This window comes from Mizuhopecten yessoensis, unplaced genomic scaffold, assembly GCF_002113885.1.
Source record: "Mizuhopecten yessoensis strain PY_sf001 unplaced genomic scaffold, ASM211388v2 scaffold4477, whole genome shotgun sequence".
Taxonomy (NCBI): Eukaryota; Metazoa; Mollusca; class Bivalvia; order Pectinida; family Pectinidae; genus Mizuhopecten; species Mizuhopecten yessoensis.
This window is the reverse complement of record NW_018405566.1, coordinates 77054-96901: the sequence shown is the minus strand read 5'-3', so window position 1 is coordinate 96901 and position 19848 is coordinate 77054. Positions and strand designations below refer to the sequence as shown.

Below are 19848 nucleotides of genomic sequence, written 5' to 3'. Positions count from 1 at the left end.
ACGTTGCTCCAGTGGAGACTTCCACCCTATACGATACCCCTTCTACAACTTAGAAATCATATAAAATGATGACTAATTAAAGAATAATGTGATCTACCCTGTACCCCTTCTACGTGCACGTGGGCACTTAGAAATAATATAAAATAATGAATAATTAAAGAATAATGTTAAAACTGTGTTGTTTCAGTGAGAGATCTACCCTGTACCCCTTCTATGTGGGCACTTCGTTGTAATAATAGTAATGAATAATTTAAGAATAACGTTACCATTGTTTTGTCATTGTTTCAGTGGAGAGTTCTACCCCGTACCCCTTCTATGTTGGCGTGACGAACACGGATAATCATGTGACTAGTCTAACAAAACGTCTACTAAGTCTCTACACGGGCGATAAGCAGGAGAATGTCACCGAGAGCAACTGTAACGCTCCTGCTAAATACAAGGTAAAGCCATTTTGTAACTGAACTCATTCACCCCCGAATTTTGTAATGAACTATTCCAATCTTTGAATTGGAGGAATTCAAATGTGTCTTCAGGGATGAATGAGTTTATCTGTTTCTTCATTTCGATTGGTTAGAATAATAACATGACCTCCATCATGATCCTTTTAAATTTGATGACTTTTGAAACAAAATGTTCATCAGTACAATTGACTTGACATTTGTTGAGTAACAGATGAACTTTAGACAACAGGTTGGTTTGTATGTTAACCTGATTGGGAATTAGTAGTACATAACATACAATGTATAGTATTTACATGTGGACTGGTGAATTAACACTAGGTGCACATGGATTTTATCAGCAAAAGGTGAATATTTGACAGGGCCAGGCTAGATGGGCTATATTTGCCATTTGCTATTTGGGTTCAGTATTTAATGAATATAAGAGACAGATTTATGTTTTTGAAAAATCCAGGGCCCACTTGTATAAAACATCTCAAAGTTAAGGAACATCTCAAGCAATGTATTGTCTATGGGAAATCTTAGACTTGAGGAAATCTCAGGAGTTGAATTGGTTTATACAAGTGGACCCAGATACTTATAATCAATGTGTCACTATTTTTGTAACATTATAAACAACATTCTTCAGATTTCTCATTATCTCGTAATCTTTTAATACTGAATGCACAGGTACACACAAATACATTACATCACTGGCATACAAGTAAACACAATTACATTACATCACTGGCATACAGGTACGCACAAATACATTACATCACTGGCATACAAGTACATACAATTACATTACATCACTGGCATACAAGTACACACAGATACATTACATCACTGGCATACAAGTACACAAAATTACATTACATCACTGGCATACAAGTACATACAATTACATTACATCACTGGCATACAAGTACACACAATTACATTACATCCCTGGCATCCAAGTACACACAATTACATTACATCACTGGCATACAAGTACACACAGATACATTACATCACTGGCATACAAGTACACAAAATTACATTACATCACTGGCATACAAGTACACACAAATACATTACATCACTGGCATACAAGTACACACAGATACATTACATCACTGGCATACAAGTAAACACAATTACATTACATCACTGGCATACAAGTACACACAATTACATTACATCACTGGCATACAAGAACACACAATTACATTACATCACTGGCATACAATTACACACAAATACATTACATCACTGGCATACAAGTACACATAAATACATTACATCTCTGGCATACAAGTACACACAATTACACTACATTACTGGCATACAATAACACGCAAATAAATTACATCACTGGCATACAAGTACACACAATTACATTACATCACTGGCATACAATTACACACAGATACATTACATCACTGGCATACAAGTACACACAATTACATTACATCACTGGCATACAAGTACACACAAATACATTACATCATTTATTTCAGAGACGACTGTCGATGGATTGTCAAATACTAATTTTGTCAGAATAAATCTATGTATGTTTGCTTCATCATTTATGAATACGCATGAATTCATTACAGGTGTATGGGTACACATGGATGCAAGGTGCGCTAGAGCCGGGCAGTACGAACCGTGAAGGGTCGTGTATACGGAGCACAGTTAGTCTGACCTCAGCCAAATCTCCGGCCTTTGACATCACAGGTTTGTTAGATGAGCAGGAAGGGGAGATTAACACAATTTAATCAAGTACTATTCCACAAATCAATGAAGAGGAGCGAGAGGGACACAGCTGTTTTAGACCCATTACCGATATGTTGTCAATCACGAGTGCCTTCCTTAGACACCACTCCCCATACTCACATCTAGACTATAAGTGATAAATCTATTATTACGAAGTAGTGATTTTGTGTTTGATCCATTTCTTTTGAAATGATTGCATGACTCCTCTCTTTGTTATGTTCGCTGTCATTGGAAACGCCCATCTCAATTTAACCCAAGTACAAGGTACATGTTGTGGACATTTAAATTATTAACTCATTCACCCCTGAAGACACATTTGAATTCTTCCAATTCAAAGATTGGAAAAGTTCATTATGAAATTTTAGGAGTGAATGAGTTTAATAATAAAGTACTCTGGTATCAGTGTAAGGGAGATAACTCCCTTAAGACTATTTTTTTTTACCAAATAAGATTGTCTTCTATATATCAACAACCAAAACAAAACAAAATCTCTGTTACAATGTTACATTCAGATGCATGATTTGATCAGATATATAGTTAAAAAGCATTATATATTTGGGTCTCGTAAGTAATGACGACAGTATGGTCCGACATTCTGACATTCTGCTACCATTAGCCCTCCACCACTGGGTTCTAGGCCTACGTGGGGCAGTCGCCAGGTATAGGCAGTAGGTCAGTGGTTTATCTCTGGGAACGCTGGCTTGCCTCCACGGCCAAAACCTGGCACGTCCTTAAATAACCATAGCTGTTTATAGAATGTAAAACACAAACAAACCAAACCAAATGGTCCAACATGGCCACTGGATCCCTACAAACAAATCTGGGTTGGATGGGGATTACTTATTATTAATAAATACATATATGGGCAAAGAAGTAATAAATGACATTCAGGGCAATCTTCCCTTTGTCAAGACAGGAAAACGAAAATTTACTTATCACAACATATACCGTAACAGAGATAAAAAGTCACCATCAAACAAAAATACGATAAAAAATATATAAACAAACACAAGTTACTTATATAAAATATGCTGTTGTAATAATTTGTAAAAAATATATATGTGGGCAGAGAAGTTATAACGATATTGCAGACATTATAACCATGTCTCAGACTTTAACCTTGTAATTAGCTGAAATATCCCGGTTGAAACGGTACGTGTGGCGCAGAAATTTTCTACGATAAACGAACGCACTTGGACCATTCTATAAGCAGAGCTGAAAATGCACAGTTTTGGAGAATAAAAAACAATGTATCAAGAATATTATGCCCTTTCTTCATGCGTCCACTGAATTACAAAATGTATCTTAAAAACTACATGTATCTTGACATTATGTTGGAAAGAAAGAACGCAAACAAGCGATAGTCAGCATTTTAGTTTCGGTCAGGTACGTCTGGACCCCTCAATCTACACGTGCCGAATTTTCCTTAGGTCAGCCTCGGTACAGATCTGTACCCGTCGTTTTCGTTACAGGTTCAACCGGTTCAACTGTTTCAACCAGATATGCGAATGTACCCTATGATTTACATGAACTAAGTCTCTATTATTTCAATGTTCCCTATGATTAACATGAACTAAGTCTGTATTTCAATGTACCCTATGTCTTTTTTTCACTATTTTTGCAATCAGATTATGACTGGCATTCCGGCGAGTATTCCACCTGGACAGAGAGTAGCTGGAGGCAGGACGCTATCAGTGTGCGCGTGTTTCTCATCCCCAGCGAACAAATGGAGGTATTTTTAGTCTGTGTGTTGACACGCCAGGGTTTTTGTGTATCTGCACCTTAGAGGCACAACTAGGTTGCTCAAGTCCAAATTTCTTATAGCAATAATCTTAAATACAATCTAAATTAAGAATGAATTGAATTTCTGAAAGATGAAATAAAAACAAAGAATGTTTCAATGTTCGTGTTGAATTAGAAATAACTAAATTTCATATCAACATCCTGTCTAGGGCATGTGTATTAAGGAAAATCTTTTTAAATATTGCGAAGTCTTATTTTATTAATCCTGCAGGTTAAATATAAAATTTTGGTTACAAGTAATAAGAACCAATATTTTAACTTTCTATATTGTTGATTTTATTGATGCAAACTTCACATTTTTAAATACTTGTATAACCATAGAATTAGATGCAAGAATGTTGGACTAGATGTGTTAGTTGAAATGCTCCTTAACTTGTCCTTACTTAACACATATTAGATCTTTTTGCAATGGTTTTGCTGTTTGTGTGGTGTTAATAGCATTAAGAAATATTGGTGTTTGGTATGTGTATGCTTGCACTCACACCTGTAGAACATAAAACTTGGCATTCACACCTGTAGAATATAAAACTTGGCATTCACACCTTTAGAACATAAAACTTGGCATTCACACCTGTAGAATATAAAACTTGGCATTCACACCTGTTGAACATAAAACTTGGCATTCACACCTGTAGAACATAAAACTTGGCATTCACACCTGTAGAACATAAAACTTGGCATTCACACCTGTAGAACATAAAACTTGGCATTCACACCTGTAGAACATAAAACTTGGCATTCACACCTGTAGAACATAAAACTTGGCATTCACACCTGTAGAACATAAAACTTGGCATTCACACCTGTAGAACATAAAACTTGGCATTCACACCTGTAGAACATAAAACTTGGCATTCACACCTGTAGAACATAAAACTTGGCATTCACACCTGTAGAACATAAAACTTGGCATTCACACCTGTAGAACATAAAACTTGGCATTCACACCTGTAGAACATAAAACTTGGCATTCACACCTGTAGAACATAAAACTTGGCATTCACACCTGTAGAACATAAAACTTGGCATTCACACCTGTAGAACATAAAACTTGGCATTCACACCTGTAGAACATAAAACTTGGCATTCACACCTGTAGAACATAAAACTTGGCATTCACACCTGTAGAACATAAAACTTGGCATTCACACCTGTAGAACATAAAACTTGGCATTCACACCTGTAGAACATAAAACTTGGCATTCACACCTGTAGAACATAAAACTTGGCATTCACACCTGTAGAACATAAAACTTGGCATTCACACCTGTAGAACATAAAACTTGGCATTCACACCTGTAGAACATAAAACTTGGCATTCACACCTGTAGAACATAAAACTTGGCATTCACACCTGTAGAACATAAAACTTGGCATTCACACCTGTAGAACATAAAACTTGGCATTCACACCTGTAGAACATAAAACTTGGCATTCACACCTGTAGAACATAAAACTTGGCATTCACACCTGTAGAACATAAAACTTGGCATTCACACCTGTAGAACATAAAACTTGGCATTCACACCTGTAGAACATAAAACTTGGCATTCACACCTGTAGAACATAAAACTTGGCATTCACACCTGTAGAACATAAAACTTGGCATTCACACCTGTAGAACATAAAACTTGGCATTCACACCTGTAGAACATAAAACTTGGCATTCACACCTGTAGAACATAAAACTTGGCATTCACACCTGTAGAACATAAAACTTGGCATTCACACCTGTAGAACATAAAACTTGGCATTCACACCTGTAGAACATAAAACTTGGCATTCACACCTGTAGAACATAAAACTTGGCATTCACACCTGTAGAACATAAAACTTGGCATTCACACCTGTAGAACATAAAACTTGGCATTCACACCTGTAGAACATAAAACTTGGCATTCACACCTGTAGAACATAAAACTTGGCATTCACACCTGTAGAACATAAAACTTGGCATTCACACCTGTAGAACATAAAACTTGGCATTCACACCTGTAGAACATAAAACTTGGCATTCACACCTGTAGAACATAAAACTTGGCATTCACACCTGTAGAACATAAAACTTGGCATTCACACCTGTAGAACATAAAACTTGGCATTCACACCTGTAGAACATAAAACTTGGCATTCACACCTGTAGAACATAAAACTTGGCATTCACACCTGTAGAACATAAAACTTGGCATTCACACCTGTAGAACATAAAACTTGGCATTCACACCTGTAGAACATAAAACTTGGCATTCACACCTTTAGAAAGTTAACAATTAACACATTTATACGTTGATAATGGTGCTGTTATAAGTCTGTGTTAGTCTTCACAATAACAACTATAGACAGGGATGAATACATGTAAGTGGTAACAGTGGTGTTGGTATTATTTTCGGCTTGGTGCTAGACAGTAATGTTTAATAATGACCTAAATGCATGCTGTACCTTAATATATAGACTGTATCAATAATACACTCATTTAACACTAACAGTGTGAAAAATAGTAAATTACCTCCCTTTATTCAAGAGTGAGACTGCACAGTAAAATTACTGACCCACTCCCACCTCTCCCACCTCTATGTGATGGAAGAAAAGATACCCCTCCCCCAACACAGAACACACTTAATAAATAAAAAGTGTGATCAGAAAATAAACTAAGATACCAGGCTTTTCGTGGGGACTTTTTTGGGCTGATAATGGGCCCAATTCCCAATTGAAACTATTTCATATAAACGTATATTTTCTTCCCAAAATGAGACAAAGAGGTGCCTTACCAAATTTATGAAGATAAGCCTTGGTTTCCAGCTGTATCATCTACCGTCCACCAAGTTTTGCCTCAAAAACATACTGACAAGTAATGTGTACCAACTCTGCCAATTTGATTTGCTGACTTCTGTATATCTAACAGGGAATCAGCCTGTAACATTACTTCTTCTGATCTTTAGAATCCAATGGTTCCAATACTTAATTTGTCCTCATCTTCAAACTTTATTTTTTTTCAAGATTTTCGCCTCGTAGAAATGTTTTCCTATGGCTTTTTAAAACTTATGGGCCTAACACTGACTTTACCCACAAATGCTGTATGCCACACATGTATACTGGTACCACTCAGACCTAAGCTTATAAGTTATGTTTATTTTTTTGACGGTTTTACGTCTACTTATCTACCGAGCAGTTTAGTTATCCAGCAGACAGACATTTGACTGATAAATTGCTAGGTGTGTACATTGGGAATTTTTTTTCTTTCTGTTTTTAGGTGTACTAAGTGTGAAGAATATGTCACAGTAATATTTGTGTGTAGCCTGCAACGTGAGGCCACACATAGTTATTACTTTGTCGGCGGTTGATTCGTCTGAAACAAAGGTTTCGTGAGATAACTTGAGTTCCCTTGGGTTGATTTAAGTCAAACTTGGTACACATATTGCACACCAAAATAGCTCGGACCAGTTCGCATTACAGAAAATTACGTGCATTTTGTTGTGGAGTTATGCCCCTTTTATTGCCAAATTAGGGCATTGTGTAGTAAATGCAAGAATTCATTTTATTTTTTAATCAATTCCTTTCAAATTTTATAGGGTAATGCTATAGCAATAATGTTCAACATATATTATGGGTTTTTTCTGTCGAGTTGCAACTTTCTGCGTTTTGGTATATATCACACTTGACACAGCAACGCACAGTTCATCGTTTTTTGGCGTTAATTTTTGCTTGTTTACCCTATAACTCAGGCCAAAACATTTTCTCACTAAAAGCGCTGAGCAGGCGACACATCCACTCCTGTGGAATTCTTGTTTACAACATTTGTAAAAGGAAGTCAACTTGGCATGTTTGATCTAATGGTGATGGACTTTCCCGAGTTTCTTACTTGGACATTACTCTGTAGTAGAGATGTGCTGTCTTGTGTTTGTAATTTTGTGTTGTGTGTGAAGTTTGCATACCTGCCAACTTTTTGAAGTTTCTATGGGGGAGATGCTGAAATGCAATGTGTGTATATACCTACTAGAAACAAAATAACCCTTTAAATGACATATTTTGAGTTGATCTTTCAAATGAAATTGTTGGATTTAGAATATAGGAATAGTTAAGCAAATTTGCTGGTTGAAAAATGCAAAATTTAGGGGTAAAAAATTGTGAGTCTCCCCCCTAAATAGGGAGAGTTGGCAAGTATGAGTGTTGTTTTCGTATATAATAGAAATATTGGAGTTTCCTTAGTTTCCAACTGTATTTTCATGAAAACAAAACAACATTCATAGCCTTTCCTGTAGTCTGAAGAACAAAAATCAATAGGTTTTCATTTCAATTATTTAAATGATTTGATTATTCAATTATTTAGAGATTTCTGAGTTTTCATACTGACAAAGAAACTGTACATCTTCTACTGCATAAATGTGTATGAATGTGTATTTTGAAGCTGAGAATTAAAACTTAATATTTTACATCAAAACTGTTTACAAGTTCTGTTCAGGCACGGTTTGTTTTGTGAACTAGCCTTTCTCTGCTTGTGAACAGTTCATATTTTCCTGCTTAATACTTTTTTTTACTAATTATTAAGGAAAAGATTAATTTTAAGTGCTTGTGTGGGAATTCTGTTTGATCAACATCTAATTCAAATATCAAAAATCTGCTTGAAAATAATATCTGATTAATTTTAATGTTTTGCATTAACTGGTATTTTGTCATAGTAGACATTTTGCCAACACGCTTCAAAACACATCAGATTGTGTATATTGCGATATGTGTGCCCTACATTATAGTTATTGTGTTTACAGTGTATCCTGTATCTGCCTTGTCTCTGACACTGAAACCTGTGGTTTGGCACGTTTAATTGTTAGCACGATCTGTGATATTGTTTATTTTGCACCTTCTTTTCCACTCACTGTTTAAATTCCAGGTGGCGCTACTGTGCTCTGGTTTGGCCATTCTAATCATTTCATTGGCCGTTACCTATTTCATCAACAAGAAGTCCTCCATATTGTTTAAGACATTCCAGAATTCTGACCCTCCAACAGAAAACACAAGAATTTGAGAACAAAACATAAAAATTGAGGTGTGTTTTTTTCTTACAAGTTTTCTTGAAACCTTTCCCAGCGTTATTCAGGCTTCCATAGGTCTTGGCAGTAAAGCTTTTGAAAAAAAAATGTGTTCCTCTTGAAAGTTACACTTTCCATAGTTTAATATCCTAAATGCTAGCTATATGCCAACACCTCCAGGGTAGAGGAGACCAGAGCTAGGGTTTGCTTGGCTGAAATCTTACTGTAACTTCTAATCTATCATCCTGTTTAACTTCTATGACTTGTGTCAAACCTCTACAAAGCAAGACTCACTAAGGGGGCTGCGCCCAAGGTCAGGTCACTGTTACTATTTTTTTTAAAAAGACATCAAAATCTGTTAAACAAATAGTTGCTATAGAGATGATATTCTAAAATGGTAGCATGATCATGATCTTTAGCACAAGCACAGCACCTTTATGAGGTGGAAACTGGATCTATCAATAACTGTCATGTAAAATCCACCCTGATTTCCTAGTATAGGGTGGCGGGCTCTGTCAGGGGATCACGGCTATATCATGTGTCATTAGTATGGAGTGGTGTGAATTGTCCCATCCCAAATCCCCCAATGTTAACCCCTCTGCCCTCACTACTCCCCCACCCACCCACACCCCTCTGCCCTCACTACTTCCCCACCCACACCCCTCTACCCTCAATACTTCCCCACCCACACCCCTCTACCCTCAATCCTCTCTCACCCACACCCCTCTACCCTCAATACACCTCCACCCCCCCACACCCCTCTACCCTCAATACTCGCCGCCCACGCCCCTCTTCCCTCAATACTTCCCCACCCACACCCCTCTACCCTCAATACTTCCCCACCCACACCCCTCTACCCTCAATACTTCCCCACCCACACCCCTCTACCCTCAATCCTCTCTCACCCACACCCCTCTACCCTCAATACACCTCCACCCCCCCACACCCCTCTACCCTCAATACTCCCACCCCCACCCACACCCCTCTACCCTCAATACTTCCCCACCCACACCCCTCTACCCTCAATACTCGCCGCCCACCCCCCTCTTCCCTCAATACTTCCCCACCCACCCCCCTCTACCCTCAATACTCTCTCACCCACACCCCTCTACCCTCAATACTTCCCCACCCACACCCCTCCACCCTCAATACTCTCTCACCCACACCCCTCTCCCCTCAATACTCCCACACCCACCCACACCCCTCTACCCTCAATACTCTCTCACCCACACCCCTCTCCCCTCAATACTCCCACACCCACCCACACCCCTCTACCCTCAATACTCCCCCACCCACACCCCTAAATACTCTCCCACCCACACCCCTCTACCCTCAATACTCTCTCACCCACACCCCTCTCCCCTCAATACTCCCACACCCACCCACACCCCTCTACCCTCAATACTCCCCCACCCACGCCCCTCTACCCTCAATACTCCCCCGCCCACACCCCGCTACCCTTAATACTCCCCCACCCACACCCATCTACCCTCAATACTCCCCCACCCACACCCCTAAATACTCTCCCACCCACACCCCTCTACCCTCAATACACCCCCACCCACCCACACCCCTCTACCCTCAATACTTCCCCACCCACACCCCTCTACCCTCAATACTTCCCCACCCACACCCCTCTACCCTCAATACTTCCCCACCCACACCCCTCCACCCTCAATACTCTCTCACCCACACCCCTCTCCCCTCAATACTCCCACACCCACCCACACCCCTCTACCCTCAATACTTCCCCACCCACACCCCTCCACCCTCAATACTCTCTCACCCACACCCCTCTCCCCTCAATACTCCCACACCCACCCACACCCCTCTACCCTCAATACTTCCCCACCCACACCCCTCTACCCTCAATACTTCCCCACCCACACCCCTCTACCCTCAATACTCTCTCACCCACACCCCTCTACCCTCAATACTCCCACACCCACCCACACCCCTCTACCCTCAATACTCGCCGCCCACGCCCCTCTTCCCTCAATACTTCCCCACCCACACCCCTCTACCCTCAATACTCTCTCACCCACACCCCTCTACCCTCAATACACCTCCACCCACCCACACCCCTCTACCCTCAATACTCCCCCACCCACACCCTGTTACCCTCAATACTCCCCCACCCACGCCCCTCTTCCCTCAATACTTCCCCACCCACACCCCTCTACCCTCAATACTCCCCCATCCACCCACGCCCCTCTACACTCAATACTCGCCTGCCCACCCACACCCCTCTACCCTCAATACTCCCCATCCACCCACGCCCCTCCCCGCCATTTCCTGAGTGTCATTATATAGATATATAAATCATACCATACACAGAATCATAGCATGTGTTGCCAGTTTTGATACTTATTCTTTGACTGTGATCTTCAACATACACAGACGTTTGTTTAACTGGATCTGATATCTTCAGCTTGAGATTGTATAATGTTTAGCGCATGACCTTTCATCTGATTTAGCATGACTGAGCATCATTTTTCTGACTTTTGCCTACTCTGATTTATGTTTGGTTTGAATGAATATCATTTAATTTGTCAATTTTTTTGATGATTGGTGAACTAAAAAAAAAAAAATTGTGAATACCTTGTACATGCTTAACGATGGTCAGAGTTTTGTCGTTAAAATACTTTAATTGGCTTATTTTGTGTAAAATCCATTTTTTGTGAAAATTATTTTAAAATATCTGCTAAAAAATTGTTTACCGGTACCTGCATGTTGTGATCAGTTTCAATAGCAATAAAATAAAAAGGAAACAACAACAATTTTAACTCTTTTCACCCCTATGTAACTTTAGTAGACTCTACCATGCATGGATATGGATGAGTCCATAGTGGTCTACAGTGGTGAAATAGTACGGATAATGATTCTCAGTGTACCATCAATATAAATACCCGGTAACTTTAATGGTGGCTGACAATTTCCTGACCTATTTAACTAGTCACATTTTATCTTGTTTTTAAGAACCAATAATATTTTTTGTCTTAAATATTTTATCTTTAAATTGTTAACAATATTTCTGTAAATGTTTCTGTCATATGCATTTTCATATTGATTATCTTTTTTTCTTATACTAGATGACCTTTATTTTGCAACCTATTTTTTGCCTTTTAGTGTGAATTTGGGTTTCGGAAACGTCTTATGCATTAACTCATTCACCCCTTAAGACACATTTGAACTCTTCCAATTCAAAGGTTGAAATAGTTCATTTTGAAATTTCACGGGTGAATGACCTAAGTGATGGTATACTAGTGTGGCACAACAGAATTTAACTAATTAATCTTTTACCCTTTATATGTTTGGAGGACCAGACATTAACAGTAGCCTGCTAGTCTGAGACTAGTGAAATCTCCAACTGGACTAGTGGTTCTAAACACTGCTGGCCCAATTGACTAGTCACAATTTGGTTTTACGGATACCATGTTGAATAATATTGTGGTTACTTGGTGAAATTTGCACATAGACTAGAAAAAAATCAAAATCAACCAGCGTGACTAATAAGTGGTGTTAACTCATTCACCCCTGAAGACACATTTTAATTCTTCCAAATCAAAGGTTGGAATAGTTCATTTTGAAATTTCAGGGGTGAATGAGTTAAAATCAATTTCTAGCCCTGGTTTGGGTTTGAGATATTATTTTGAAATTGTTTGATAAGAAATATTGAATTAATTTGGAAAAAAGTGCAAGACAGTGTAAACATAAAAACATATTTATTAGGGTACGCCTAAGGCTTAAATAATATTGAAGTACTCAGATCAAGTTAGAAGGCAAATATATAATCTGTGTATAATTCCTTTCACCCCTATGTAGCTTTAGTAAACTCTACCATACATTGATCTGGAGGAGTCCATTATGGTCCACAGTGGTGAAAGGGTTATATAAGGGTACAAGTACTTGATTCTGATTGGCCGACACATTGTAGACAGAGCTTCCCTAAAAGGTGATGATTACAGTCTGACAATCTTTGTATGTTCTAGCATAATGAAAATGTTTAAGCTCATCCCTTTCACCCCTATGTAACTTTAATAAACTCCACCATGCATTGATCTGGATCAGTCCATTATGGCCTACAGTGGTGAAAGGGTTAAATATAAGTTTTAAAATGATGCAGACCGGTGTGTATTGAACAAGGATAGAGGCGCCATGATCTGTTATGTTGTTCTGAACATTGCTCTTTGATGCTGTAGTTATGAAATAGAGAGGATATATGTATATATTAGCTGTTCGTATGTCTGTGTATCTGTCCATCTTTCAGCAACATTATCTTTTAAGAGTTTTTGTTTGTTAACAAATTGTTCAAACAGAGGAACAGTACTAAAGTGATTTGAATGATTTTTTTTATTTTTTTTGCATTTAGTACCCTATTCTGTGTGATTTTACTCATTCACCCCTGAAATTTCATAATGAACTATTCCAACCTTTGAATTGGAAGAGTTCAAATGTGTCTTCAGGGGTGAATGATTTAAATGGAGTAACATGCATACTTGCCAACTCTCCCTATTTAGGAGGAAGACTTCCAATTTTGGACCCTTAAATTTGGTAGTTTCAGCCAGAGTTTTCTAAACTATTCCTTTATTCTAAGATCTAATGATCTCATCTGTAAGATCAACTAAAAATAAGTACATTGTAATCCTAAAGGGTGATTTCGGCTCTAGGGGGTAAATACACACATTTTATTTATGTTTTAATTTTGAACATGTAGGCACGAACTTCCTCAAAGCTAATTGGTTGATTTTTCCAGGATATAGTAAATGCTGCTGTTTTAACCAGGAGAACCAAGTTACACAGATTTCCTTGTTAATGTTTACCTTATACACAGACCTTCCAATAACCCGAAACGTTTATTTTAACGACGCTGGACTAATAAAGATCTAGTGTATCATCAGGTGGTGTTTTATACTTAAGTAGATGGTTGTCACTATGTAAACGTTTATTTTGTAGAGCTATAAAATCGCTATCAAACATTCAGTTTCCTCGTTTCATAAGATTTTTATTTTCTAAGATATAAATAAAAATTAATTAATGTTCACTTTTCTAATTTCCTCAAAGGCTCTCTGAACAATTATTTACAGAATTACAAAATCTTCAGTTTCCTAAAATGAAATTATTAAGCAATTCATTCCCAAAATGTCAACATATTGTAAGTAAATATTTAATCAAAGATCATAATTCAACTGTCTTTGAGACAGTATTTGCAATTTAAGTTAAACCAATTTTTAAGCATAACAAAAATTGGAAAGATGTCAGGGTTAATTGATTTAAGATTCACTAATGACCTGTCCTGTCTTTATGAGCCTTTAACTCATTGACCCCTGAAATTTCATAATGAACTATTCCAACTTTTGAATTGGAAGAGTTCAAATGTGTTTTCAGGGGTGAATGTGTTAAGCATGTAATAATAAAAAATAGCTCTTCTATTATGGAAATTCTATTTCCCTAAGCACCAATAGGCCCTTTGCTAGGCTAGGCTTTACAAAAGGCTAATATTAGGCTGAATGATAGGCTATGCATCTATAGGCCCTAAGATATAGGATCGGCATTAAGATTCTTGGATGGCTTTACAATAGGTCAGCTTGGATGAAGGTACGTGTACATGAATAATAAGCATTTTGAAGCACCATATGTGTAGAACAGGAAATTATTATGTTTACCAATTGATACAGTTGTATTTTAGTGCAGTGTACACCTCGAATAGTCTGTCTATTTAATTCTACAGTTAATTGATATACTGTTCGTTAATATAATGACTTTGATATATTTTTCAGACAATCATCTTAGCTACAGGAGTTGTCCTTACTCTGATCTTCCTGCTGCTGGGATACTTCATCCACACCAGGGCCGGAATCATCTTCTCCCAGACACGTTCTTCTAGGTATTACGCTTACTGAGGACGAAACTGCAGACTTAAACAGTAAATGTGAGCTATCTATATATTGGATCATCTTCTCCCAGACACGTTCTTCTAGGTATTACGCTTACTGAAGACGAAACTGCAGACTTAAACAGTAAATGTGAGCTATCTATATATTGGATCATCTTCTCCCAGACACGTTCTTCTAGGTATTACGCTTACTGAAGACGAAACTGCAGACTTAAACAGTAAATGTGAGCTATCTATATATTGGATCATCTTCTCCCAGACACGTTCTTCTAGGTATTACGCTTACTGAAGACGAAACTGCAGACTTAAACAGTAAATGTGAGCTATCTATATATTGGATCATCTTCTCCCAGACACGTTCTTCTAGGTATTACGCTTACTGAAGACGAAACTGCAGACTTAAACAGTAAATGTGAGCTATCTATATATTGGATCATCTTCTCCCAGACACGTTCTTCTAGGTATTACGCTTACTGAAGACGAAACTGCAGACTTAAACAGTAAATGTGAGCTATCTATATATTGGATCATCTTCTCCCAGACACGTTCTTCTAGGTATTACGCTTACTGAAGACGAAACTGCAGACTTAAACAGTAAATGTGAGCTATCTATATATTGGATCATCTTCTCCCAGACACGTTCTTCTAGGTATTACGCTTACTGAAGACGAAACTGCAGACTTAAACAGTAAATGTGAGCTATCTATATATTGGATCATCTTCTCCCAGACACGTTCTTCTAGGTATTACGCTTACTGAAGACGAAACTGCAGACTTAAACAGTAAATGTGAGCTATCTATATATTGGATCATCTTCTCCCAGACACGTTCTTCTAGGTATTACGCTTACTGAAGACGAAACTGCAGACTTAAACAGTAAATGTGAGCTATCTATATATTGGATCATCTTCTCCCAGACACGTTCTTCTAGGTATTACGCTTACTGAAGACGAAACTGCAGACTTAAACAGTAAATGTGAGCTATCTATATATTGGATCATCTTCTCCCAGACACGTTCTTCTAGGTATTACGCTTACTGAAGACGAAACTGCAGACTTAAACAGTAAATGTGAGCTATCTATATATTGGATCATCTTCTCCCAGACACGTTCTTCTAGGTATTACGCTTACTGAAGACGAAACTGCAGACTTAAACAGTAAATGTGAGCTATCTATATATTGGATCATCTTCTCCCAGACACGTTCTTCTAGGTATTACGCTTACTGAAGACGAAACTGCAGACTTAAACAGTAAATGTGAGCTATCTATATATTGGATCATCTTCTCCCAGACACGTTCTTCTAGGTATTACGCTTACTGAAGACGAAACTGCAGACTTAAACAGTAAATGTGAGCTATCTATATATTGGATCATCTTCTCCCAGACACGTTCTTCTAGGTATTACGCTTACTGAAGACGAAACTGCAGACTTAAACAGTAAATGTGAGCTATCTATATATTGGATCATCTTCTCCCAGACACGTTCTTCTAGGTATTACGCTTACTGAAGACGAAACTGCAGACTTAAACAGTAAATGTGAGCTATCTATATATTGGATCATCTTCTCCCAGACACGTTCTTCTAGGTATTACGCTTACTGAAGACGAAACTGCAGACTTAAACAGTAAATGTGAGCTATCTATATATTGGATCATCTTCTCCCAGACACGTTCTTCTAGGTATTACGCTTACTGAAGACGAAACTGCAGACTTAAACAGTAAATGTGAGCTATCTATATATTGGATCATCTTCTCCCAGACACGTTCTTCTAGGTATTACGCTTACTGAAGACGAAACTGCAGACTTAAACAGTAAATGTGAGCTATCTATATATTGGATCATCTTCTCCCAGACACGTTCTTCTAGGTATTACGCTTACTGAAGACGAAACTGCAGACTTAAACAGTAAATGTGAGCTATCTATATATTGGATCATCTTCTCCCAGACACGTTCTTCTAGGTATTACGCTTACTGAAGACGAAACTGCAGACTTAAACAGTAAATGTGAGCTATCTATATATTGGATCATCTTCTCCCAGACACGTTCTTCTAGGTATTACGCTTACTGAAGACGAAACTGCAGACTTAAACAGTAAATGTGAGCTATCTATATATTGGATCATCTTCTCCCAGACACGTTCTTCTAGGTATTACGCTTACTGAAGACGAAACTGCAGACTTAAACAGTAAATGTGAGCTATCTATATATTGGATCATCTTCTCCCAGACACGTTCTTCTAGGTATTACGCTTACTGAAGACGAAACTGCAGACTTAAACAGTAAATGTGAGCTATCTATATATTGGATCATCTTCTCCCAGACACGTTCTTCTAGGTATTACGCTTACTGAAGACGAAACTGCAGACTTAAACAGTAAATGTGAGCTATCTATATATTGGATCATCTTCTCCCAGACACGTTCTTCTAGGTATTACGCTTACTGAAGACGAAACTGCAGACTTAAACAGTAAATGTGAGCTATCTATATATTGGATCATCTTCTCCCAGACACGTTCTTCTAGGTATTACGCTTACTGAAGACGAAACTGCAGACTTAAACAGTAAATGTGAGCTATCTATATATTGGATCATCTTCTCCCAGACACGTTCTTCTAGGTATTACGCTTACTGAAGACGAAACTGCAGACTTAAACAGTAAATGTGAGCTATCTATATATTGGATCATCTTCTCCCAGACACGTTCTTCTAGGTATTACGCTTACTGAAGACGAAACTGCAGACTTAAACAGTAAATGTGAGCTATCTATATATTGGATCATCTTCTCCCAGACACGTTCTTCTAGGTATTACGCTTACTGAAGACGAAACTGCAGACTTAAACAGTAAATGTGAGCTATCTATATATTGGATCATCTTCTCCCAGACACGTTCTTCTAGGTATTACGCTTACTGAAGACGAAACTGCAGACTTAAACAGTAAATGTGAGCTATCTATATATTGGATCATCTTCTCCCAGACACGTTCTTCTAGGTATTACGCTTACTGAAGACGAAACTGCAGACTTAAACAGTAAATGTGAGCTATCTATATATTGGATCATCTTCTCCCAGACACGTTCTTCTAGGTATTACGCTTACTGAAGACGAAACTGCAGACTTAAACAGTAAATGTGAGCTATCTATATATTGGATCATCTTCTCCCAGACACGTTCTTCTAGGTATTACGCTTACTGAAGACGAAACTGCAGACTTAAACAGTAAATGTGAGCTATCTATATATTGGATCATCTTCTCCCAGACACGTTCTTCTAGGTATTACGCTTACTGAAGACGAAACTGCAGACTTAAACAGTAAATGTGAGCTATCTATATATTGGATCATCTTCTCCCAGACACGTTCTTCTAGGTATTACGCTTACTGAAGACGAAACTGCAGACTTAAACAGTAAATGTGAGCTATCTATATATTGGATCATCTTCTCCCAGACACGTTCTTCTAGGTATTACGCTTACTGAAGACGAAACTGCAGACTTAAACAGTAAATGTGAGCTATCTATATATTGGATCATCTTCTCCCAGACACGTTCTTCTAGGTATTACGCTTACTGAAGACGAAACTGCAGACTTAAACAGTAAATGTGAGCTATCTATATATTGGATCATCTTCTCCCAGACACGTTCTTCTAGGTATTACGCTTACTGAAGACGAAACTGCAGACTTAAACAGTAAATGTGAGCTATCTATATATTGGATCATCTTCTCCCAGACACGTTCTTCTAGGTATTACGCTTACTGAAGACGAAACTGCAGACTTAAACAGTAAATGTGAGCTATCTATATATTGGATCATCTTCTCCCAGACACGTTCTTCTAGGTATTACGCTTACTGAAGACGAAACTGCAGACTTAAACAGTAAATGTGAGCTATCTATATATTGGATCATCTTCTCCCAGACACGTTCTTCTAGGTATTACGCTTACTGAAGACGAAACTGCAGACTTAAACAGTAAATGTGAGCTATCTATATATTGGATCATCTTCTCCCAGACACGTTCTTCTAGGTATTACGCTTACTGAAGACGAAACTGCAGACTTAAACAGTAAATGTGAGCTATCTATATATTGGATCATCTTCTCCCAGACACGTTCTTCTAGGTATTACGCTTACTGAAGACGAAACTGCAGACTTAAACAGTAAATGTGAGCTATCTATATATTGGATCATCTTCTCCCAGACACGTTCTTCTAGGTATTACGCTTACTGAAGACGAAACTGCAGACTTAAACAGTAAATGTGAGCTATCTATATATTGGATCATCTTCTCCCAGACACGTTCTTCTAGGTATTACGCTTACTGAAGACGAAACTGCAGACTTAAACAGTAAATGTGAGCTATCTATATATTGGATCATCTTCTCCCAGACACGTTCTTCTAGGTATTACGCTTACTGAAGACGAAACTGCAGACTTAAACAGTAAATGTGAGCTATCTATATATTGGATCATCTTCTCCCAGACACGTTCTTCTAGGTATTACGCTTACTGAAGACGAAACTGCAGACTTAAACAGTAAATGTGAGCTATCTATATATTGGATCATCTTCTCCCAGACACGTTCTTCTAGGTATTACGCTTACTGAAGACGAAACTGCAGACTTAAACAGTAAATGTGAGCTATCTATATATTGGATCATCTTCTCCCAGACACGTTCTTCTAGGTATTACGCTTACTGAAGACGAAACTGCAGACTTAAACAGTAAATGTGAGCTATCTATATATTGGATCATCTTCTCCCAGACACGTTCTTCTAGGTATTACGCTTACTGAAGACGAAACTGCAGACTTAAACAGTAAATGTGAGCTATCTATATATTGGATCATCTTCTCCCAGACACGTTCTTCTAGGTATTACGCTTACTGAAGACGAAACTGCAGACTTAAACAGTAAATGTG

The 19848-nt window shown here is 38.2% G+C and overlaps 1 protein-coding gene across 2 annotated transcripts in view; it reads left to right on the top strand.

Moving 5' to 3' along the window:
• The window catches only part of LOC110449068 (nicastrin-like), a 31972-nt gene extending 12124 nt beyond the window's left edge, over positions 1 to 19848 (top strand). Inside the window, exons 13-17 of one of the 2 annotated variants that reach the window (XM_021495655.1) lie at positions 289 to 440; positions 2039 to 2159; positions 3827 to 3930; positions 8887 to 9042; positions 14806 to 14881. In XM_021495655.1, the coding sequence (XP_021351330.1) occupies positions 289 to 440; positions 2039 to 2159; positions 3827 to 3930; positions 8887 to 9021 (512 nt within the window). In that variant the 3' untranslated portion in view covers positions 9022 to 9042; positions 14806 to 14881. Of the gene's footprint in view, positions 1 to 288; positions 441 to 2038; positions 2160 to 3826; positions 3931 to 8886; positions 9043 to 14805 lie in introns of both variants that reach the window. The other variant, XM_021495656.1, reaches the window with a different exon arrangement.